Raw genomic sequence first — 24,720 nt, 5'->3', positions numbered from 1 at the left:
TTCTTAACCCATTCTTGATGTCTTATTTTTAGCTCAGTGTAAGCAACATTCTCCTTAAGCTTCTGTTTTTTTTTTTTTTTTTTTTTTTTTTTTTTTTGGTTTTTCGAGACAGGGTTTCTCTGTGTAGCTTTGCGCCTTTCCTGGAACTCACTTGGTAGTCCAGGCTGGCCTCGAACTCACAGAGATCCGCCTGGCTCTGCCTCCCGAGTGCTGGGATTAAAGGCGTGCGCCACCACCGCCCGGCAAGCTTCTGTTTTGATTAGTAAATATATAGATATTTTGTTGCTTGTTTGTTTTTCGAGACAGGGTTTCTCTGTGTAATCACTCTGACTGTCATGGAACTCACTTTGTAGATCAAGCTGGACTTGAACTCAGAGATCCTCCTGTCTGCTTCTCTAGTGCTGGGATTAAGGGCGTGTGCCACCACCCCCGGCTGTAAATATACTTTTTAAATGTTTATTTTTCTTTTCTTTTCGGTTTTTTCGAGACAGGATTTCCCTGTGTAGCTTTGCGCCTTTCCTGGATCTCGCTCTGTAGACCAGGCTGGCCTGGAACTCACAAAGATCCGCCTGCCTCTGCCTCCCGAGTGCTGGGATTAAAGGCGTGCGCCACCACCGCCGGGTTAATGTTTATTTTTCAATAGGGGCTTTTCAACCAAGAAGGGTTGACAGCATAGCACTGTAAGCTTAGACATTAGAAATAATTTAGGGCGAATTCAACCATAAATAAACAAGCTTTATTGTTTTCTATTTTAAAAAGTATTTAGAGCTCAGCTTTCAGACGTAGATGCACATCCCAACAACAGTTCATTCAAAATGGTAAGATCTGAAACTGTGGGATAAACTCAGATTTCTCTGAGGAGTTGGAAACAGCAATTGAACAAGCAGATAAATTAGGAAGTAGGATTCATACTAAATTAAAGGCAAAAGGCACTCAAACTAGACATTTCCACTATAGGATGGTAAGAGTCCCCGAACAAATTTAAAAAAACGCTTCCAAATCTACAGAAAACTGAATTCCGCGGTGAGTTTTGTTTTAGTGATCCACATTGCTCTTGGTAATGGTACCAAAGATTTGTTTGGCAGGTGTCTATCATGTTTAACACAAATTATTGCACTACATTAGGCACTTGTTTTATTTCAATAGAAACAAAAACCGGCTTTTAACATTGGTGGGCTCTGGATCCTGCAGGAAATATCAATTAGCCAGCAAACCCTGTGTAAGGAAGCCTGGTTGCCTCAGCTCAGAGGCGTTGCAACACTTTGCTAAACACAGGGCGCTAGTTTCTTATTCCGCAGGTAACTCAGGCACAAACCCGGCTTTCAAGTTTCCGGCTGGGGCTCCAGTAACCCATCCCTAGGCCACGTGCCCTAGAAAAACACAGGAACAGTTCTAGGACGTAAATCCGTCCTACTCGCAACCCACGCCCTCTCCCAACACTACCTGCAAGCCTCCCCAGCCAAGCTCAGCCGGGCCAGCCCACCGCAGAACCCTCCCAGCTTGGCTCCCGGAACTTCCCCCGCCCACTGCCCACGTGACACAGCATCTTCGCCCTCCACCAATCAGCGGCCACCTCCGCCTACCGGGGTCTCGGGACGCTCCTCTTTTGAAAACGCAGCCTACGCTTCCAGCCTCAGGCCCCGCCCCTTTCCCGCCCCCAGGACTCAGACCACGCCCATACTCAACTCTTACCCTCCCCCGCCCCCCCCAACCTCACCACTTCTCCCGACGCCCTCCCTTCCCGGGCTTGGCCCCGCCCCCGCCCCGGGCCGCGCGCCCGCCCCGATCTCGCGAGATCTGACGTGCCCGCCGCGGCCTCCCGCCTCCCCTCCCGTCCTCCTGCCCCCCTCCCCCATCTCTCCACTCTCCGCTCTCCTCCCTCCCTCCTCCCCCCCCTCCACCCTCTGGGCCGGATCTCGTCTCGCTGAGGCGGAGGAGGAGGAGAAGGAGGAGGAGGAGGACGTTCGGCCTGCGCAGTGAGATGTTTGTCCGTCGCCGCCGCCGCCGCCATCGCGGAGGAGCGCGATAAAGGGAGCCGAGCCCGGCGCGAGGGAGAGCCCGCGGAGCCGCCGCGCCAGCGCAGCCCGAGCCCGAGCCGCCCGAGCCCGAGCCGCCGCCCCCGCCGCCCAGGGGCCGGCCCGCTGCCCAGCCCAGCCCGGGGGCCGCGCCGCCGCCCCCCGCCGAGCCCCGCGGCAGCCCTCCCGCCTTCAATGTGACACCGGCGCCTCGGAGTGCGAGCCGCAGCCGCCGCCGCCACCGGGGAGGGGCCGAGCACCATGTCGAATCTGAGCAAAGGCACGGGCAGCCGGAAGGACACCAAGATGCGGATCCGGGCCTTTCCGGTGAGTCGGTCCTCGGCGCCCGGGACCCGGAGCCGCGGCCGGGAGCCGCACGCGAGGCCGGGGCTGAACTCCTCCAACAGGCCGCGGCCGCTTCCCCTCCCCCACGGCCGCCGGTGGCGGGGCGCGAGGCTTCCCGGCAACGGGGCGGCGCGGGCCGGCGCGGTCGCCTCCCGGGCCGTTCCCTGCCCCCGGGCCGCCCCGGGGCCTCCTTCGCGCCGGCCTCGGTGCCGCGGCCCAGAGGGGATGCGCGCCGCCGCTGCCGCTGCCGCCGCCGCCGCCGCACCCCTCGCGTGGGGCGTGTGTCTAACTTTTAGCTTGTGGTTTCCAGAGCAACCCGGCTTGGCTTTGACGCTGGGGAGGGGGACTGACCACCTCTGCCCCCCTCCTCAATCAGCAGCGGTCTTGCTAGCCGCCTGCCCCTCTCGGTGACAGAAACGCCACGAAATAGCCCGGTGGCAAAACAGCACTAGCAGCGAACATAATATTTATAGCGTCTTTGAACCTGCAAAGCCTTCTGAGCACTTTGCCCACTCTTGTTCGGAGTGGTCCCCAGGCAGAGAATGAATTGCACTCTCAGGTTTTTCATTTCTTAGCCAAGGAAGTCCCCAAGAATAGTCGCCACGCCGGCTTGTTTTACCTTGTACGTTTTTTTAGCGACAAGCAAACGTTTTCTCTTGAGAAACTTTTTCTCTTGGCGTTACGTTGAGTCATTGGCTTGCGGTGTTTAGTAGATGGAGTATAACTTTGGATGTCATGCCTCGATCAGACAGACAGCCAGTGGCAGGCAATTAAAATCTGTTGTAACAAACTGGACGTACTTGCTCATGTCGCTACAGTAACAGGTTACAGTCAAATAGACACACCAGCAGTGGAGCAGGTTTTTAAAAGACCAAGGAAAGTTGTTTTCTCTTCTAAGGCTCATAAGCATTCTGTCATGTGGGAGAGGAAGGGGGCTTCGTCATCACTTTTTTTTTTTTTTTTTTTTTTTTTGGTTTTTCGAGACAGGGTATCTCTGTAGTTTTGTGCCTTTCCTGGAACTCACTCTGTAGCCCAGGCTGGCCTTGAACTCACAGAGATCCTCCGGGCTCTGCCTCCCGAGTGCTGGGATTAAAGGCATGCGCCACCACCATCCGGCTGTCATCACTTTCTAACAGGCTTTTCCTGAAGTACCCTTTGCAGTGAGGAAAGGATAGACCACAGTATTGTCCGAGTTGAGTAGCTTTGTCCTGGAGAACTTGAGGGCCTCTGAATTCTTAGTATCGAAAAGTATGCAACTGATGCAGAATTGTGATTTGCAAGGAACATATTGTCAGTGTGTAGACACTTGCACCTGCATGTAAACAAAAGGGGTCTATGTAAACTGGGAGGGTATAATCAGGAGAATGACTTACCTTGATATTAATTGCATCGTGAATGGTTTTTAAAAAGACTACATCAGAAAATGAGAAATGCTGGTAAGACAGCACTAATAAAGTTCACTGTGTTTTCCTTTGTAATTGGGTAATGAACTGGACTTATGAATTTGAGTGATACAACTTTCTTGCTGAATCAACCATCCAAGTGATTGTCAAATCTGATACCCCCTCCCCCTGCTTTTTTTTTTTAGATTTTTGTTTTGTTTTTTAAATCAACAGTGACACTGGTTTTCTAGGAAATGTTTGCTCTTGGTGCTATTCTTTCTTGAAGTCTTTGTTGTTTGGTAAAATGTGGAAGAGCTTACTTATATCTGAGGAGATAATATTTTTCAGAGTAACCAGTTTTCTCCTTATCTGTGTTGGCACCTCTTTGACCTCCACATTTCCCTACTAGAACCTGTTTTCCTCTCCCATTCCTTCATTGATCCAAGATACACTGAGTATTATATGCAGGTACTGTTTGTTTCTAGAGCTTTAGGATTTATCAATAGATATGGAAAGGCGAAGATCTTTGTTTTCTGGAACTAGTATTAGGGATTAAAAGCAGGAGAGAATTTTATTCCATTAGCTGAAGATAATAGTGTGTGATAATACATCTTCCTGGAACTGAGATTTTTGTTTTGTTTGCTCTTTTTTTTTCCTAGTTCATAAGTAAATAACAGTCACAGTTCCCATTGGAAATAGTCAGCATTGTTGAGGATAGCTAATGCTCCAGTGATAGATAACTTCATTGACTTGTGGGAACCAAGTTCTTAGACTGTCAGAATTCCTTTCATTCAGATCAGTGGTCTTGTATAACCACAGCCCACATCAACTGCTAGTTAGAAGTTGTAAATAGTATTTCACACACACAAATACCATTTATGCTCATATATGTGTATTCCTACAACTGGTGTATGTTAACACCATGTGGATATATAGTTAGCTGTAAGTTATGGCAGACTGTGGTTAATCAGAAGTTTCATTCAGTTGCTCCTTTCAGGTTTGTTTTTTTTTTCCAAATTGATGTGTAAAAGGAATGAGTAAGTTTAGACTTGTTTGATTTACACTGTCCAGTAGTGGTAAGTTACCTTACAGAATATTTCATATACACACAAGAGTATTTCAGATACAGTTTTACCAGATAAATCAGGTTCTCTTATATGTTTAGTGCATATTTTAAGTTTGCCTTTACATTAATTTAGCAGAGTGAAAGTTACACCACAGTAGCTTAATGCAGTTTAAATTTTTTTCTGCTCCCCGCCCAGTTTACATAAGTTTACCTACAAATTTTAAGATAAATTTCTGTGCTTTTATTGTTGACAGAAAAAATGTTGATTCTTAATATTTAGACTCTGCTTCATTATATAAAATACAGCTTATTTTACATCTTTTTGTTGGTAATTTTTTTAAGATTCTTTTTTAATAATGTGTTTGGGTTTGTGCATGAGTGTAGATTGCTGCAGGGGACAGAGGAGTCAGATACTTTGGAGCTGTCCTGAACTACCCATTCCAGTGCTGGGAACCCAAGTCCTGGTCCTCTGCAAGAGCAGTGGGCATTTTGAACCACTGAGCCACTGATCTAGCCCCTGTTGATAAAATTTTGTAGAAAGTATACACAAAATATCAGCTGGGGCCACAGAACTTGAACTTTATTTATTTATTTTATTTATTTGTTTATTCATTCATTTATATGTTCATTCATTCATCTATTTATTTACCTATCTGTCTATCTACCTACCTGTCTGTCTGTCTGTCTGTCTATTTAGGCAGGGTTTACTCTGTGTAACAGCCCTAGCTGTCCTGGATCTCACTCTGTAGACCAGACTAGCCTTGAACTCAGTCCGAATTTGAGTATTATTAAGAAGGGATTTGGGCCAGTAATTATTCTGGCAGAGATTCTTTCCTGCTGTTATTTGTGTTGTCTGCTCAGCTACTCTCTTGGGTTAACTTTTCTCTGAAAAACCATTTTGGTTAAAAAACATGGGCTTTAACATCTTGGTTGGAATTGGAGGTGTGATTCCTGAATGAAAATGCTGTCCTCTGTCATTTGCCATTGGCTTCACTTAGAGGATTACAAGACACTGGAAGTCTCTCCTATGATGTGACCCATCTCTCTAGAAAGCACCCATAGGTCCTGGAAGTGACTTCAGTTAATAGTTTAGGAAGCATGTCAAATCATCACAGGGACAACTCTGGATGTAATCTGCTCTGTGATTGCGGATGAGTCTGACCTGTGCAACATGGTCAGCAGATGGTGCCCACAGAGTGACTGACAGAAATGCTAAGATCATTCATGACAGATGAGAGCATGGAGAGATAAGATAAGGACTTGGCGAGAGTTAACGTCTTTTTTTTTTTTTTTTTTCTAGTTACAGAAATATTTGCCAGATTTTACTTTTTACAGTGAACTAGCTGGACTGTGTATTTAGGAAAGGTGAAAAACAGTCTTAATCATACAAAGCCAGGAGTTATCTAATGCAGATTCTGTGTTAGTTTTTCTTTTCTTTTTTAAAATTTATGTGCATTGGAGTTTTGCCTGCACATATGTCTGTGAGAGTGTTGGGTCCCCTAGAACTGGAGTTACAGACAGTTGTGAGCCGCAGTGTAGGTGGGGTATTGAACCCGGGTCCTCTGGAAGAGCTCTCAGTGCTCTTAACCGCTGAGCCATCTCAATAACCCCTCTGTGTTATTTTCTTACAGAGAAATGATGGAGGAATGTATATCAAAATGCTGCTTACACTTAGACTTATGCTTTCTACTTTGTAATTGTGGAACAGCGTTTGTAGTTAGGAGTTAGTGCATCTTTGCTTTAAAATGAAGAGAAAGTAAAAAGAGGCATAATCTGTTAGTTTTCATTGTCTTTTTAAAAACATTCTTATTGTATGTGAATGAATGTTTTGTCTGCTTATATGTCTGTACCACGTGTGTGCCTGTGTGCCTGTTGCCCTCAGAGGTCAGAAGAGAGCATCGGATCCACTGGAACTGGAATTGCAGACAGTTGCTAGCCACCATATGGATTCTGGACACTGAACCCTGAATCCTCTGCAGTAGTAGCAAGTGTTCTTAACCATTGAGTCATCTCTCTGGGCTCCTTACTTTGGTTTCTAATTATACGTGTATGCTTGTGCCTATGAGTGCAGGTGCCCATTGAAACCAGAAGAGGGTGTTGGATCCCCTGGAATTAGAGTTATGGGAAGTTGAGAACCCAGGACTTGGGTGTTGGGAACCAAGCTAGGATCTTCTGCAAGGGCAGTACACACTCTGTAACTCCTGAGTCAGCTGTCTTGCTCCAGTTTGCATATAACAGCAGTTCAGAAGAGTTGGAAAAATTAGTACCTGTGCTGAATTTTATTTGTTTGTGTATGAGAGAGAGAAAATGGTGTCTGTTATTTACTTGTGTAAGTGTGGAATATGTGTGTGGTGTGGGCACATGTGTCTGTGGGTATGTTTGAGGCCAGAGGACTTTGGATGCCCTTGTCTATCATTACCTTATTCCCTTGTGTTATGTTCTCTCACTGAACCTGAAGATGGGCTGGCAGCCAGCAAGTACATCCCAGGGAGCCTCCTGTCTCTACCCTCCTATAGAGCTGGGGTTACAGATAGTCATTCACACAACTATGCTCAGCTTTTTACATAGGTACTGGGGTCTGAGTTCAGATCCTTATGCAGCAAGCACTCTTGGCCACTGAGACATCTCATCCCTCCTGCCCCATAAATTTTAAAGCCTAGTTGCACAGTAGAATAGTCTATAATGTGAAAATTTGGCCTTTTGTGTATAGTACATTAATCAGGAAGTTGAATCATTCACATAAAGTAGTCATTTATTTGAAGATCATTCATTCATTAAATGTAGCTTAGTGGTGGTAGTAATAACATTGGTATAGAAGAGTATAGAATTATGACTAGAAATATTATCACTTTTCTTTATATTATATATAAATATGAAGAACTTAGAACAGATTTTTGTTACTTTCAGGATTCTCAGAAGGGTCTTTAGTAGATAGACTTGTATGTTGTATGTTCCTGAATAATTTATTTTAAAATAAGTTAATATAATTATTGTTTGCCTTTTGTAAAATGAACCCAAAAATATTAGTAGAAAGAATCACTGAACTAAAGTATGGTATGTCATTAATAGATTTATTATGGTTTGACAGTTTAGGAGATTTTCTAATCATGAAAGTGATACTAGTGATACAAAGAAAGTGATACTTGGAAACAAAGAATTTTAACATTTTGATGTGTTTCTTTTTAATGTTTCATGTCACTGTGATTACATAATTCAACTCAGTTTTTTTGTTTTGTATATTGCCTCTTTGTGGTTTGGATTCTTGTTGTGGTGTTGGAGTTTGAACCCAGGGCCACAGATAAGCTAAATAAGCACCCTTAACACTGAGCTATTATATCCCCATCTTGTATTCCTTTTGAAATGTTTTTATTTTTATTATTTTATGTGTATTAGTGTTTTACCTGCATGTGCATCTGTGCAGCACATTGTGCTTGGTGCTGGAGGAGGTGAGAATTGAGCCCAGGTCTTTGACAAGTGCTCTTAACAGCTAAGTCTCCAGCTCCCTGTATTCCTTTTTAATAATGGTTCCTTCAGCACATAATGGTTATAGTTTTGAAAACATTTTTAGTCACTGGTATCTTAAAATTCTCACATTTGCTTAATCATTCACCTACTGTCACATATTTTGATTGACTCTAGGAAATTCCTGTTTTCTCTGTACAGAATGCAGCTTGGATTCTGCATAATCCATCTATGACTCTAGAATTATTAGACTGAATAGTTCAAATATATTATGTAATGAGTATTCAGAAAGGTAGAAATATAGCTATAACTTGTTGAATGCTTTTCATGTGCTGGACAGTCTAAACTTAATTCTTGAAGCTCTGTGCCAGTGGTTCTCAACCTATGGTGGTCGTGACCCTTTTAGGTCTCCTCGAAAGCCCTTCACAGAGGTTTGCATAAGACCATCTGCATGTCAGATATTTACATTAAGATTCATAACAGTAGCAAAATTACACTTATGAAGTAACAATGAAAATAATTTTATAGTTGGGGGTCACCCCAACATGAGGAACTGTATTAAGGAGTCACAGCATTAGGAAGGTTGAACTACCGTTTTATACTATCTTAGTATTATCTGTTTTACAAGTGAGGGCTTGAGAGTTTAATTTGCTTGAGGTTAGTCTGTAAATATGAGAACCAGGTTATAACTGGTTCTGTGTGAATGTGAATAGGAAGTATACACTTTAAGGGTGTTCGAGTTTTTTGAATCTTGGCCAGATATATCTTTTTATTTAATAGGTTAAAAAATAGTACTTGAACATTTTTTTGTCTTGATTTATTTTTCACTATTAATTAGTAAGGATAGAACTATGTGTAGACCCTGGGGAACTTTAGTTTTGCAGCATTCAACATATGTGTTTGTTGTGTGGCTCAAAAGTAAAGAGACTGAGAGAATAGCAAGCAGTTATGAGTGTGGGCTCTGTACTTCTGTGGTTTGACCAGCAGGCCCACTTCTTTATAGCTACACTGCCTCCTAAATTAGCCTGTTTGCTCTATGAAATGAGAATACTAAAAGGACCTGCCTTACCATCTTGTGTGATAAAGTAAAACTTAGACTCTACCTAGCACACCGTTAACTATAATTATGTCAATAGAGAGTCATGATTTTGCCAAAATTTGAGTATTCAAATTGTGATGTTTTTGTAGGTAGTTAGATTGAAATTTTGCATACTTATTTAGTGATGTGCTCTCTCTCTCCCTATTTTATACAAGCTCTAGGTTAGCATTTCTGAAAGCCTGTAGAACCAATTTGTGAACCACCCAAGAATGCATTTTGAAGAATATAGGGTTAGTACCTCTGGTTCTCTGCACAGGAATGCTACTGGTTCTTTGGATATGGCTTCAAGAAAGAATTTCCAGTAGTCATTCTCATACAAGTATATAAACACTCATTTGCTATGTGTATATACCCTAACACACACAAATTTAAATGCTCATCTAAAGCAACAGTTCTCAACCTGTGGGGTTTGGCCCCTATGAGGGTCAAGCAACCTTTCACGGGGTTGCCTAAGACCTTCTGCATGTCAGATGTTTACGTTATGATTCATAACAGTAGCAAAATTTACAGTTATGGAGTAGCAATGAAAATAATACTATGGTTGGGGTCACCACAACATGAACTGTATTAAAGGGTCACAGCATTAGGAAGGTTGAGAACTACAGATCTAAAACTACTTAGCGTTTTTTGTTTATTATTTCCTGTCTCCTCCCTTTTTTGGTATTACTCTTCAATTAGATTGTGGGTCTGCCCAGTGCTTATACCAGACAGCTTTGAACTACAGAGTGTGTATGGGTAGTGAATGATTGATTAAATGAGAAACTGGTTCTTTAAGCCGAACAATAGTAATTGATTGATTTAGTACAAATTTATGTTTGGGTCTGTAAGTGAAGTAGTAGATCATTAATGATCCTGTATCATTTTTCTTAGAAGGACAATCTTAGTGTTTGGAAGAGAAATTACTTGAAAGTAAATAGTATGATGGGTTACCAAGGTCTCTCTAAATTCAGCATTAGGAGTCTTAATCTGTGGTTCAGTATTTTCTGTATCCAAATGAACTACACACTACTCCACCAGAACACCTCTCCCAGGACACCCACCCTTGCATGTCCTCTTCCTCTCAGCTCTCTTTGTACAGTCTAAGCCACTGCTTTAACCTTAGATGGACTAACTCTGTAGTGTCCTCAGGATTTTCTTGTTTTTCTCACCTTCTGAAACATGGCTTTGCTCTGTGGGGATAGACTTATCTTGAATTCTTTCTGCTCATTCTGGGCCCAGAATGCAGTTATTGCCATAGCCATCATCATTCTAGGCTCAGTCTCTTGAGAACTATTATTTTCCTTTCTGACCATCTTTTCGTTCTTGATCACTCAGACTTTGAGTAACTTAGTGTCTCCTTCCTAGACATAAATTATCTCTAGTTCAAGTCTTAGTTTTATCCATTACATGTCAGAATAGTCATTTAATTTAAAAATGCTTATATTGTGTTCCGGGTGTGAATCAAATAATGGATCTACATTAATAACTCATTGATCCTGGCCTCGTGAATTACAGTGAACTTCATCCTTTCTTGGACTATGTTAGCTGTTAGAAATCTTAAAACACCTAACATTGTGTCATCATGGCTCTTCCATTTACTAGATACAGGACTTCTAGAGAATATTACTACATCATAAAATATTTTTATAAAGATTTTATTTTCTGTGTATCTGCACACGTGTGAGCCCATGGAGGTCAGAAGAGGATGTTAGATCCCTTGGAGCTAGAATTATAGGTAATTGTGAGCCACTTGGCATGGGTACTGGGATGCAAATTCTAGTCCTGATAACTGAACAGCAAGTGCTGTAAACTGTTGAACCTTTTCTCTATCCCTTGTAAAAAGTTCATACACATAAAACTTTTAGAATCGTACTGGAGGCACAATAAGCATTATAAACAGATGTAAGCTGTTATTTCATTATTCTGCCCTATTTTTTGCTTGGTTGCTTCTCATGTTGTGTTCATGACCTCAAGGAGACCAAGCTATGGTATTGTCACTATCTCCTCTGCTACCAGTTGTCCCATTATTCTCTTCTTCTTCTGCAGAACAAAGACAAGTATCAGCAAAAACCATCTTGGATGATACCACCGATTTTCTTTCATTGCTCATGTTTTCTAGACTGTGATCTACAGAAGAAACTGAAAGACAATGGTCACTAATTTAGACAGACACTTGGTGACTTGAAGCATTTTGTGTGTATCTAGCTAGTACGTTCTCACCTTTCCTGCTCAGCTGTTATTTATTTTTATTTTATGTGCATTGGTGTTTGCCTGCATGTATGAGGGTGTTGAATCCCCTGGAACTGGAGTTACAGTTGTGACCTGCCATGTGGGTGCTGGGAATTGAACCTGGGTCCCCTGGAAGAGCAGCCAGTGTTCTTAACTGCTGAGCCATCTCTCCAGCTTTAAAATTTCAATCACTGTCCATAAATAAAACTGTTTATTAGAAATTCTCAGCTGGGCATGGTGGCACACACTTTTAATCCTAGCACACAGGAGGCAGATGCAGGGTCTCTCTGTGAGTTTTGGCCAACCTGGTCTACAAAATGAGTTCCAGAAGAGCCAAAGCTGTTACATAGAGAAACTCTGTCTCGAAAAACCACCTGATAGAATGGTCTATATCTCTTTATTTAGAAGTATAATTTTCTCTTTGAGGAAGCATCAAGTCAGTATTGTGTACTATTGATTTTTGTCAGTCTAGTTATATAATAGTACACAACACAGAGTAGACAATATTCAGTAAGTGAAATAATACAGCCAATATTCTTTAGTCCATTTCTTCACATAAAATGGTACACCAAAGGATGGTTTTTCAGATTCCAATTATAAAGAGTAAATGAGATAGTATAAAAAATTACACTCTTAATAGTGGTGTAACTGGGAGATTTTTAAAGAAAGAGTTGCTAATTGTAAAGCCATAATTTTCATTTTAAAATGTCTTTTCTGTAGGGTAGTCACAGTCAGATACAGATTGCAGCAGACTGGAGGGTTTGTAGTAGAAAGGTATCCTCATAGTTGACCTCCATGGTCATTTAGAACTGCTTCTATATTGCTATTTATAGGAGATTCTGTAACAGAGTTCCCTTAAAAAGCTTAGCCACTGCCTTAATATCACTAATCACCAGCCTGCTTAACAGGGCTCTACTTGCCCAATTAGGTAATAATAGTAAATTGAGAACTAGCCCTGTAGTAGTATTTTTATTTTATTTTATTTTTTTTGGTTTTTCGAGACAGGGTTTCTCTGTGTAGCTTTGTGCCTTTCCTGGAACTTGCTTGGTAGCCCGGGCTGGCCTCAAACTCACAGAGATCCGCCTGGCTCTGCCTCCTGAGTGCTGGGATTAAAGGCGTGCACCACCACCGCCCGGCTGCCCTGTAGTAGTCTTAACTAGCCCATAGATTTTGCTACTAGAAAGCATTCCTTTTGATGTTTTAAAGCCAACTGAAATTCTGAAGTAATTAAGTAAAACTTGTTGATTTGTCTTGTATACATTTAAGACTTAGAATCTAGAGAAAAAGGAGAGGACCTATTTTGCTTTTTAAATGAGAAATGTTGCTGCTGAGCAAGTGGACAAAAACTTGAAAGGGGAGTTTTTACCTTTGGAAAATACATGATTTCTCGTAGATACCCTCAAACAGCAAGGCAGCATCACTAAGAGAGACACACTACTTGCAAGTTAGTGTCTAAAGTAGCTCTTGAACTTTTACCCTCTTACACTGCTATATCCTCTCCAAGTAATGAACCTTGTTTTCCTACACCTACTTTAATTCTGGATTTTGTTTGAAGTATTTTGACTGATCTCAAATCCTAAAGGCAAGTTTTAGTTGAGACATTTTTCCTCTTGTTTAAAATTAGTTGGGAATTCTGAGAGACTCACTGAAAGTATGTAATACTACATATACACATAGAAAAGGGTAGAGGCAGGATTCATATCCAAATGTCTGATTGAAAAACAATGTTGTTTTCATTAGACTACCAGGCATGTCCAACATTTGGACTTTGCTGCATGGCATTTTCATCTATAAAAGATTGGGTCATATTCATAGCTATCCTAGCATGCTTTCATACAGCCCATGGGACATAGATTGATCGTGCATGCTATACTACGTACTTATGTTGTTAAGTGTTTTCTAGATTCTGGAATAATATGCTTTCTTAATAGAAATATATTGGAAAAAATAATTCTAAGGTGGTTTAAATTATTGGCTGATAGCCGGGTGGTGGCTCAGGAGGCAAAGGCATGCTGATGATCTCTGAGTTCGAGGCTAGCTTAGTCTACAAAGCAAGTTCCAGGACAGCCAGGTCTACACAGACAAACCCTGTCTCAAAAAAACAAAACAAAAACAAACATATGTGTGTGTGTGTGTGTGTGTGTGTGTGTGTGTGTGTGTGTGTGTATGTATGTATATGTGTATGTATGTGTGTATGTATGTATGTATGTATGTATGTATGTATAGGCTGATGACAGATCTAGGAGCCCAGGGGCTCATACAGAGTATGCAGCACAGTGCAGTGTATCTTAAGTATGTACTTAGACTATTCCTTGAAGTTAGCATGTTTAATTACTTCTAAAGAAATCTAGAGTATGCTAAAGTAGTAAACAGGGAAATAAGTTTAAAGCACAAGGATTAGAGAGTTCAGTTAATATTTCTCTTGGTATATGTAAATGAAACATGAAATACAGTTTTTAAATTCAATTAGCCAAATTAAACGATATTTTGAGAGAGAGAGAGAGAGAGTGTGAGTGTGTGTGTGTGTGTGTGGTGTTTATGAACACATGCATGTGTGTATATATTCTTGTGGAATGCCAAGGTCCCAAGTTCGGTGTCTTCAGTTTCTTTTCCACTTTATTTTTTGAGATAGGCTGTCTTAGTTAGGGTTACTATTGCTTTGATAAAACACCATGGCCAAATCAATTAGGGGAGGAAAGGGTTTATTTGACTTACACTTTTTTTTTTAAGATTTATTTTTTTCATGTATACGAGTGCTCTTTTTTTAATTAATTTATTTATTTTTATTTGATGTGCAGTGGTGTTTTGCCTGCATGTATGTTTGTGTGAGGATGCCAGATCTCTTGGAACTGGAGTTACAGACAGTTGTGAGCTGCCACTTCGGTGCTGGGAATTGAACCCGGGTCCTCTGGAAGAGCAGCCAGTGCTCTTAACCACTGAGCCATCTCTCCAGCCTTAGTGCTCTGTCTTCATGCAGACCAGGAGGAATCTGATCCTATTACAGATGGTTGTGAGCCACCATGTGGTTGCTGGGAATTGAACTCAGGACCTCTGGAAGAGCAGCCAGTGCTCTTAACCCCTGAGCCATCTCTCCAGCCCCTTGACTTATACTTTCTTATCACTGTTCCTCATCAAAGGAAGTCAGGACAGGAACTCAAGACAGCAGAGCATGAACATGGAAGCAGGAGCTGATGGAGAAGCCATAGAGGGCTTGCTCCTCATAGTTTGCTCAGCCTGCTTTCTTACAGAACCCAGAACCACCAGCCCAGGTTTAGCACCCATAATGGGCTGGGGCGTCCCCATCAATCACAAATTAATGCTTGCCTACAGCCCATTTTTATGGAGGTATTTTTTCAACTGAGGCTCCCTCTTCTAACTCTAGCTTATGTCAAGTTGACATAAAAATAGCCAGTACACAGGTGCTCTCATTGAACCTGGAGTTCCCTGATGAAGCTGTATTGACTTGGCTAGGGAGCTCCAGAGATACTTGTGTTTCTACCTTCCTAGCTCTGGGGTACACATCATTGTGCACACTGGGGATCCAGACTTAGGTCCTCATGTGTTTTATGGACTGAGCCATCTCCCTAGCTCCTGATTTTAAAAAGCTAGGTAGGACTGTCTTAGTAACTGTAGCAATGGACCATAGACTGGACAACTTACAAAGAACAAATTGGAGGCTGGAAAGTTCATGATCATGATATTCCCAAGTTCAGTTCTCTGGCAGGCTGTTCGTTGTTCCCAAGATGACACTTTGATGCCACATACTCCAGAGGAGAGGAATGCTCTTTCCTCTTTTGGCCAAAAGAAGGGCCAAGGGGGGCTAACTCCCTTCATCAAGCCCTTTCATAAGGTTACATCATTCTACCCATGAGGGTTCCACCCCTCTAACCTACATCAGTTATAGGCCTCAGTTCTTAGTATTGGTGTATTCATTGAATTAAGAGCTTTGGAGCCGACACAAATACTCAAACCATACCAAAGACTTTAGAGAAAATTGGTTATTAATTTAACAGATGAGAAAAATTGAAGACTTAGACAAGGTGATTTCACGTAGGAATTTGCACTTTACTTGAATTATGGAAGAAGAACTACTAACATCTGATTTTTTGTTAAAAGCTTGTTTCTATGGACCAGACTGAAATAAGTATGTAGCCACAGTAATTCATTGTTAATATTGAATTTTTTAATAGAATTCATAATTTTTAATAGAATTCATAATTACGAATTTTTCTCAGTTTGGAGAGGCTTGATAATTTGAGCTGACATGATACTATAGAGGGACTCTTGGGCTCCTTCATTGCTCTAACTAGTTTTATGATCTTTGATAATCCACTTAGTCTATTTCCTGTTTTGTAAAATGAAGAGGTTTTACTTTGGGGTTTACCTTAGGCACATTCTGGCTCCTTTTCTGTGTGCTCTTGGAATTTGTGTAAAACATTTTGTCTCACATTGCAGACATTATTTAGCCTTTCAGAATTCAATTTTTCTCAACAGTGGGAATGCTGTTTTCCACTGATGGTGGCTAAGTTGCCATATGAAGCAGTGGGAAAAATAGCTAACCATTTTAGGTAAGGTTAAGCAGATTCCACCTTTGTAATAAATGTATGTGGTGGGTCTTTTGCTGTCATAACTGATTACAGTTAGGTCTATTCAAAGACAAAGCTAATAGCTGTGGCAAATTATACTTTCATTTGTTTCTCCCTTTGTTTACATAATTGATTCTCCTGTGTAACTACAATTTGGTATTGTCTTACAGTTTATAGAGGTTTTATTTGGAAATGCTGTTGTATTTATTTAAAAAAAAAAGATAGTGATTTCAGCTAAAGGGGAAAATGATAATGGTAATATCATTGTTATAGAAGTATGAATTTAAGTCATGCGTTCATGTATTTTTTTCCTAACAACTACTTTGAGATTCTGTCTTTTCTGTATCAACTATGAAAACAAGACCATTGGTGAGATACTAGCCAGATTTGTGCTTCAGTGGGAAGACGGTCTGTTCACCCGAAGCATCTTTATTAAATCTCTACAGACTTTACTTGTAGTCCATAAATAGTGCAGTTATAGTTATTCATATAATAACATTTATATTGCATTAATATTACAAGTAATCTAGAAATGACATAAAAGTATTGGGAGGATGTATGTACACAATTTTAGAAAAGAGGCTTGAATAGTCTCAAATTTTGGTATCCCCAAGGTTTCTGGAATCAGTCTTCCACAGATGCTAGAGACGAATGCACTTACATGATTGCATCTTGCTATGGTCATGTTGGATTATGAAATGTTTCTCATGTATAAAAATCATTCAAGGAATGTAATTGAAGTAGAGTTATGAAAGTAATAAGATCTATAAACAAATGGGCTTTGATAGACTAATATAGAAACTTAATCTGTTTTTGAAAAGTTCCACATTTTCCAAATGTTCAACATGATACCTGAGCATCCTACTCATGTGTTGAAGATTGAAATCCTGGGCATAATTGAACCTCCTATTGATTCAACTTTTTCATTATAAATGTAGCTGTCCTATAAGTTAATGGTAGACACCAGTTGGGTGTAGATAGGCATGTTTTGTGCTTTCATGGAATTTTCCCAGGCAGCTGTGCTTTTTGATAATTTTTTTTTCCTTCATGACATTAGTTATTGGGGTAATTTTCTTTTGTTGTTGTTTTATTTTTGGCTTGGTAGCACACTTTTATTCCCAAATGTTCTCTATTTTAAAACGAAAGCATTTAAGCAGACATCAGTGATTTTATACTGAAAGTCACTAAGCAATGCTGTCTTGTTCAGTAATGGGGGAAACAAATTTACATTTATTAAGCACATGCTGTGGTTCTGCGTGCTTTCATAAATGTTCTTAATTGCCATTCAGTACACCATCTCTCTTTTCTTCACCACAAACAGATGAGGAAAGCCAAGTTTGGAAATTTTATTAACTTGTTTACTCAGTGTCTTTTCACTATGCTGTTTGCCTCAAAACTTGGATCTTTGACTATGTTTTGAATGGTTGACATTATTTAAGGGATTAGTGCTAGAAAAATGAGGTTATTGCTGATACTGTATGTCATTGAATCTTGTCGTCAAGTAAGATCCTTTACCAGTATTAGCTAATGTCACCTAGTCATCATGCCGTGTGTGTGTGTGTGTGTGTGTGTGTGTGTGTGTGTGTGTGTGTGTGTGTATTATGGGGCATACAATAACAAAGGAGGAGAGACCACCTTACTAGTCTGAGTTGTTTGTAGCCTAAATGGGAGGTGCCTTAGTAATTAATGCTTCTGTTGTAAATGGTAAGAATGCTGTGATTCCTTAAGGAAGCCTTGTTGAGGTTGAAGCTTACAACTAAGCTCAAACATTTTCCCGTGTGTGTGTGTGTGTGTGTGTGTGTGTGTGTGTGTGTGTGTGTGTGTGTGTGTATCTGTCGCATTCTGAATTGCTTGGAATTTCAGATTTTTACACACACACACACACACACACACACACACAACCACCCTCTTGCATATTTCTGGTAGAACATTATTCACAAGAGACTAAAAACTTGTACTTTGTACATAGTGGACACAAAGCATACACTTCTCTCCATCTTAATTTTAACTTGTTTTATGATATAGTTCTACTCAAGCTTTTAATAATTGTAGCACTTTCCAGAAGATGTGTTAAATATGTAATAGACATCTTCTCAAACTCAGGCCTTCAGAAGTTACACCATTTGAAATAGTATAGATGAGCATTACAGTTTTTTAAAGACAGTAATTTCTATTGCTATTGCCTAATGAGAGAATTATAAACTACTTAAGAATAATTATATATCTTTCCTTTAAAAATAAGCTTTTCTTGTTGAAGGAATTTATTTTCTGTATCTTGAACTTGGGGTGGGATATGGTATGTATTTATAATTACATAGTAGGCATTAAATGCAATTGTGTGTGTGTGTGTGTGTGTGTGTGTGTGTGTGTGTGTGTTTGCGTGTGTTTGCACACACTCACGCACGCATGTACATTGTCCCCCTAAAGCCTTGGTTGCAAAAAACGCCTAAGTTTATTATAACAAATTTAGGGCAAATAAGTGTTATCAATGAGACTACTGAAATTCTGCTCAGATAGTTTAGATTGTTACTTTAAAGGATTTTTTTTATGTACATAGGGTATAACCTTAAGATTTTTTTTTCTCATCCTGTGTAAAGTGTAGAAAATAAATGTTTCTATGGTTAAATTTGATGAAATGAGTAAGTGAAAGATAAAGCTTCCTGGTAAAACATTATTTTGCCAGGGTTGATGTGCTTAGTGCCAGGACTAAATCATGGAGGAATCTGTAGTGACTGCCTGTTTCATTTGTTGTATTATTCTCATTTACTTAGGGAAAGCAAAATTATAGTTTGTTGATTCTTTTCTGAATGGCTTATTCAGTCCACTAGTTCTTCCCAGCTAACACTTAATAATGAAAGCAATAATTAAGCAGATTTCTAGTGTCTTTGATAATGGGTAAGATAAATGAGTAAATATGAAAATAGTGCCTGGTAGATTCTAGAATCTGTTGTTTCTCCATTACTATTCTTTATTTCCATTTAAAAAGACATTTGAATATTTAAAGAATTAGATTAATTTCTCCAGATAAGCACGTTTAATGTCCTCCCATTATCCTTGTGCCTAATACTGGTTCACATTTTCAAAATTCATTAGTGTAATAATGGGTAAAATGATCTTCATTTGACAATCATTGGTTTACTACCACTAAAGTGACATTGAAGCAAAACACAAGTTTCTTAGGATTCTTATGGTCCAGTGGAAGAAACAAAATAATAGTTACAAAGCAATATGGGATTGTAGTGATAGATAGGCCCTAAGTGTTAGGGAAGATCTGAAGAAGAATGTTGAATTTTGGTGTGGTGAGGGAAAAAAAAAATCCAGGAGAGTATGGTACCTGTTCTGCATTCAGAATCATGTAAGAATTAGATTAAGAAAGGGGGAAGTAGGGCCAGTGAGATGGCTCAGTGGTTAAAGACTCCTTCCTGCTTGCTACCAAGCCTCATGGCCTGAATTCAATCCCTGGGACCCACATGGTAGGAGAGAACTGATTCTTGCAAGTTGTTCTCTGATTACACATATGCTGTGGTGCTCATTTCCACCCTCCAGACATGCACACACAAATAAAGTAAGTAAAATGTAAACAAACAAAACCCGCTGACTATAAATACACTGAGAATCCTTAACTAGATCTAGAAGGATGTGTCTGTGCTTTTTTTTTGTTTTGTTTTTGTTTTTGTTTTTCGAGACAGGGTTTCTCTGTGTAGTTTTGCGCCTGTCCTGGAACTCACTTTGTAGACCAGGCTGGCCTCAAACTCATATAGAGATCCACCTGCCTCTGCCTCCTGAGTGCTGGGATTAAAGGCGTGCGCCACCACCGCCCAGCGTGTCTGTGCTCTTTAAAGTGCTCCTGGTCCATCTTACCTCAGAGAAGGGTTTTGATAGGAAAGAATGTTTTAAAAGATCAAGTTTATGCTTTTGGTTTGTAAAATTTATAATGCTATGACTAACAAAAAGAAGACAAAGATTTGCCCATGTGTGTGGTGGTGATTTTACATGGAATATGCACGTGATTAGATTTGTTTCTGGAGCTGGTTGGAGATATGCAGCAGGTAGTTGAGCATTGGAGTTTTAGGCTTTGGGGCAAAGTCTGAGCTGGCAATCTGGATTTGGGCCACATAAGCCAATCGTGTCTTCTTTATGATTTTATTAAGGTAAAAATATTAACAATCATGTGAAACAAAAATAAACCCAGATTGGGAATTCTGATTAAAAAACTCTAGGTACTTGCCCTCCAGAAAAGAAATACATACAAGTTATATTTGCAAAATATTGTATACAGTTTGGGAAACTTCATAATTTTTTGCAACAATCAAATCTGAACCCTATGTGTGGATAGTAATTGTCTAAATGATGAGTAAAGGTACGTAAGGGACACATTATAGAGAGTGACATAAGCCAAAGAGAGTGATGGGGCTAGAAATTACTTACATGACTGGTAGTATTGAGAGACAGTGTATAGAGAAATGCTGCTTTTGAAAAAAAGCTGCTTAACACTGATAGGCATTCCCCCCCCCCTTTTTTTTTTTGGTTTTTCAAGACAGGGTTTCTCTGTGTATGTGGTTTTGGTGCCTGTCTTGGAACTCACTCTGTAGCCCAGGCTGGCCTCAAACTCACTGAGATCTTCCTGGCTCTGCCTCCCAAGCGCTGGGATTAGGCGTGCAGCACCACAGCCTGGTGATAGGCATTTTTCATAGTCATGCTCTTAAGGACTTTTGTCTTAGCTCCTACCTGTTTACATACAGAGAGTTTGAAAGCTATTTCTGAATTTTGTTTCAAGAACACAGGAGAATTCAAGAGATTCTATCAGCAAACACTCTTGTTTTCAGTGTTAAATTTACTGACATTCTCATTTACTTTTTATGACAATCTTTGAGATAGTGTTACTAGACCTCCTTTTGAAATGAGTAATCAAGATCTAAAGGAGTTAAATGATTTAAGGTTCTAAGCTTGACAGTGAGAAAGCCATGGTACAAATCAAGACCCCCCATGACATCAAAACCTATCTTCTTTACTAGTGTAGCATATTAACATTGGTCGAGATAATAATCAATGACTTACAGTCTGATTTACCCTACATGTGAAATGTGAAGTGAGTCCAGTGGTTTGAATATTGTAGTATTTGGTGATTGATCTTAGTTTATTTTTGCTTATTTGATTGTTAATATTTTTACCATAGTAATTGCTAGAAGTAATGTTTATCCTCTGACTCTAATCCTTGCTCTACTTACAAGGCATGACATAGAAAATTCTACTACGGTATTAGAAAACAACTCTTAGATACATAATTTTTAAAAGTAGTTTGTCGTAATAGTGTGAGAATATTTAGGTAATATTAGAAGCTTCTTTAGTAATTTGTGCCGTGTAGATCTGTCTTTGTGCTTTGTCTACCTTATATTAGATAGTAAAGAGCCTGAAAAGATCCTTTGACAGACAGATATTTTGTGATAGGAGTATTTCTGGAGTTAATAAGTTCATTTTTTCCCTCTCATTGAAATTGTTCTTTATATTCTGCCTTGTATATTTATTATTTAATGCCATGAGATATCTTTGTTTTACTCCAGTGCTGATAGGTATCAATAGACTAAAATCTCATTGCACGGGAGTGAAGGATTTGAAGCCATCATTTTCTGTGTTGATTTGTACCTTTTTTTTTTTTTTTGCGTGTGAAAAGTTACGTATAACCACACCTTTACATTTTCCAAATATGCCGTTTTGTCTATCAGGATATCTGATAAAAATAGATAGTAGTTTAGGTATAGAGGTAGATTCTTTTAAAGTCTCTAGACCTCATATATGAGCAGGATTTGGTGGATGGAAGCAAATATTGTGTTAGCATTTCACATTTTGAAGCTTACCCCAAATTGTTAGACTGAGTTTGAGTCATCTTAAGGATCCTTTTGATTCAGTTTAGCTGCTATTTTCAGCTAGGGTAAGTGAAATAGTTAGTTTCTGTACTTCCTTCTCCACACTTTTATGCATAAATATGACTTGGTAAAAAATTCCACTAACTCAGTAATTCTAGCCCAGTTAGGGCAGAATGGTGCTGACTGACTAGTGTTTCTCAGCTTGTAAATACTGAGCTAAGTAGATTTATGTAATACAAAAGGGGTTCCTTGGTCAAGTATTAACAGAAGGATTGCTCAGCCAGCAACTACAAATACCTGTTATATACCAAGTATTATTTAGGGGCTGTTATAAAATTTCTACCTTCATAAAGCTAACATGAAAAAAGAAAAAATAGGGGTAGATGTGGGGTGGGGTGATTTAGTAGTGAGTGGAGGCTAATACTGTAAATAGGATGGGTACTTAACAGTTCCTTGTCAGCTGCCAGGTTTGAGACATTCAGGTATGTCTGAGGGAAAAACATTTCAGACAGAGAGTTTGAGAAACACAAAAGCTAAAGTGAGTTTATTTATGTACTCCAAAGAAGAGTTGGGAACTAGGTGCACAGAGCAGAGTGAACAAGGGGGAAAAGATGAAGTTGAGAGATGAATGAGATAAATAATAAGGCTTTGTGGGAGAACTGTATAAGCTTTTGACTTTAACTCCAAGGGAAATGAAAAGTCATTGGAGAGTTGGGAACAGATAAGTGACATGATTTGATGTATATTTTCAGGAGATCATTTTCTGGAGACAAGCCAAGAATTGTGAAGTAGCTGTTAGAACTATCTGAGAGATGGTGGTTTTACCATGATTGTATTAATGGAACTATTGTGAAGGGGTTGTGCTCTCTGCTTATATTTTGAAGGTAGAGAACAAGATTTCTATTTTGAGTTGGAATTGAAGTGAGGGAATAGCCAAATGTAGCAGGAATCTTAAAAGTTCTTATTAATAAAATCAAACCTGAGGCCAATTATTGGGGTCAATGCTGGTAGATCAAAGACAGAATAAGCCACAGCTATCTCACCTTGCCATTTCCTCAGCTGGTCCTGTTTCCTCAGACTGGAAGCCTCTGAGTCCTCATCCAGAATGAATCTCAGCTGAACTGTGTTGCTCCAAAGCCTGAAAGCTTAACCAGCCAAATGCTTCCAGTTTCTAGTCCTCACGCCTTATAACCTTTCTGCTTTCTACCACCACTCCCTGGGATTAAAGGCTGCTTTCTAGGAGTAAAGGCGTGAGTCACCATACCTGGCTGTTTCCAATGCAGCCTTGAACTCAGAGATCCAGAGGGATTTCTGTCTCTGGAATGCTAGGATTAAAGGCGTGTGCTAACATTTTCTAGCCTAAGTATCTTGTGGCTTTTCTGTTCTCTGACCCCAGATAAGTTTATTAAGGTACACAATATTTTGGAGAACACAATACCACCACATTTCCTCTCTTTTTGTCTAAAATTAAAAAAGGCTTATAACTAATACAAGAAAAACTATCCAATAAGTATATACAATATATACAGCCAAAAATTACATTAATGATGTCTAGTCCATTAACATTTGACAGATTCAGATAAAAAATTCCATTATATATAACAATGTCCAGTCCAGTAACATTTGACAAATTCAGACAAAAAATTTTCATTACGTATCTTATTTAAAACAAGTAGTTCCTTTTTAAAAGTAGATTCCATAATCTCTCTTTTTATCTTATCAGCCAAAGATTCAGATAAAAAATTCCATTATATATAACAATGTCCAGTCCAGTAACATTTGACAAATTCAGACAAAAAATTTTCATTACGTATCTTATTTAAAACAAGTAGTTCCTTTTTAAAAGTAGATTCCATAATCTCTCTTTTTATCTTATCAGCCAAAGATGGTGATTTTTGCCCTTAATACCTGGAAGAAAGAGGCAGACATTTATTCAGTTGGAAAAGACTGCAGGGCAAGTGGAATGTGGGGAAAAGATTAGGAGTTGTCTTTGAAACTTAAGGAGTTTGATATGCTTAGTGGGAACATTTAATATGCACTTGAAATACCAGTTGTGTGCAAGAGGCAGGGCCAGATAGGGTATTGGAAATTTGAGAGTGATTTAATGTCATAGAAATAAATGCAATCCCTAGCACATAAGTCTAGGATTGGAGATAGTGGTAAGAACCAGAAGCAAACTGACAAGTAGGAACCAATGAAATGGGAAGAAAAATAAGTGGCTGTGGTGCTTGGAAGGCAAGTGAAATTTTTGTTTTAAACATAGAATTGGTGAACTCTTTCAAAATATTCCTAGATAAGTCTAGAAGTCTAGTAAAATGAGACCTGGAACTTTGAACATTAGATTTATGAATATAGAAGTCACTGGTGACTTTCACAGTCCTAGTGAAATAGTAGGGATGAAAGTTATTGTTGTGGATTAAAGATATAATGGGAAAATGGAATTTGGAGACGCTGAATATAAAGGATCATTCCAACCCCTTGCTATTTAATTAATTCATTGTAAATGTAAAGAAGTTAAAGGATTGTGAAGATTTGTTTTTAAGATGGAAAAGTAATAATTTTACATGTAAATAGGAATGATTTAGTAGAGAGGGAAAATTAGCAATGATCCTACTAAAAAGGATCTCCTTTAGTGGGAGACTGGACACGAAAGACTTCGTTCTGTATAGATTTTGCTTAGACTTCCTGTTAAA

At 39.6% G+C, this 24,720-nt stretch overlaps 1 protein-coding gene across 1 annotated transcript in view; it reads left to right on the top strand.

Moving 5' to 3' along the window:
- Nucleotides 1-2,162: 2,162 nt before the first annotated feature.
- The window catches only part of Cul3 (cullin 3), an 88,279-nt gene continuing 65,721 nt past the window's right edge, over nt 2,163-24,720 (top strand). Inside the window, exon 1 of the mRNA XM_052749997.1 lies at nt 2,163-2,342. Within this exon, the coding sequence (XP_052605957.1) occupies nt 2,277-2,342 (66 nt within the window). The 5' untranslated portion in view covers nt 2,163-2,276. The remainder of the gene's footprint in view (nt 2,343-24,720) is intronic.

The sequence above is a fragment of the Peromyscus californicus genome, unplaced genomic scaffold (assembly GCF_007827085.1).
Source record: "Peromyscus californicus insignis strain IS unplaced genomic scaffold, ASM782708v3 Scaffold_21__1_contigs__length_65335640, whole genome shotgun sequence".
Lineage (NCBI taxonomy): Eukaryota > Metazoa > Chordata > Mammalia > Rodentia > Cricetidae > Peromyscus > Peromyscus californicus.
This window is presented reverse-complemented; position numbering and strand designations above follow the sequence as displayed.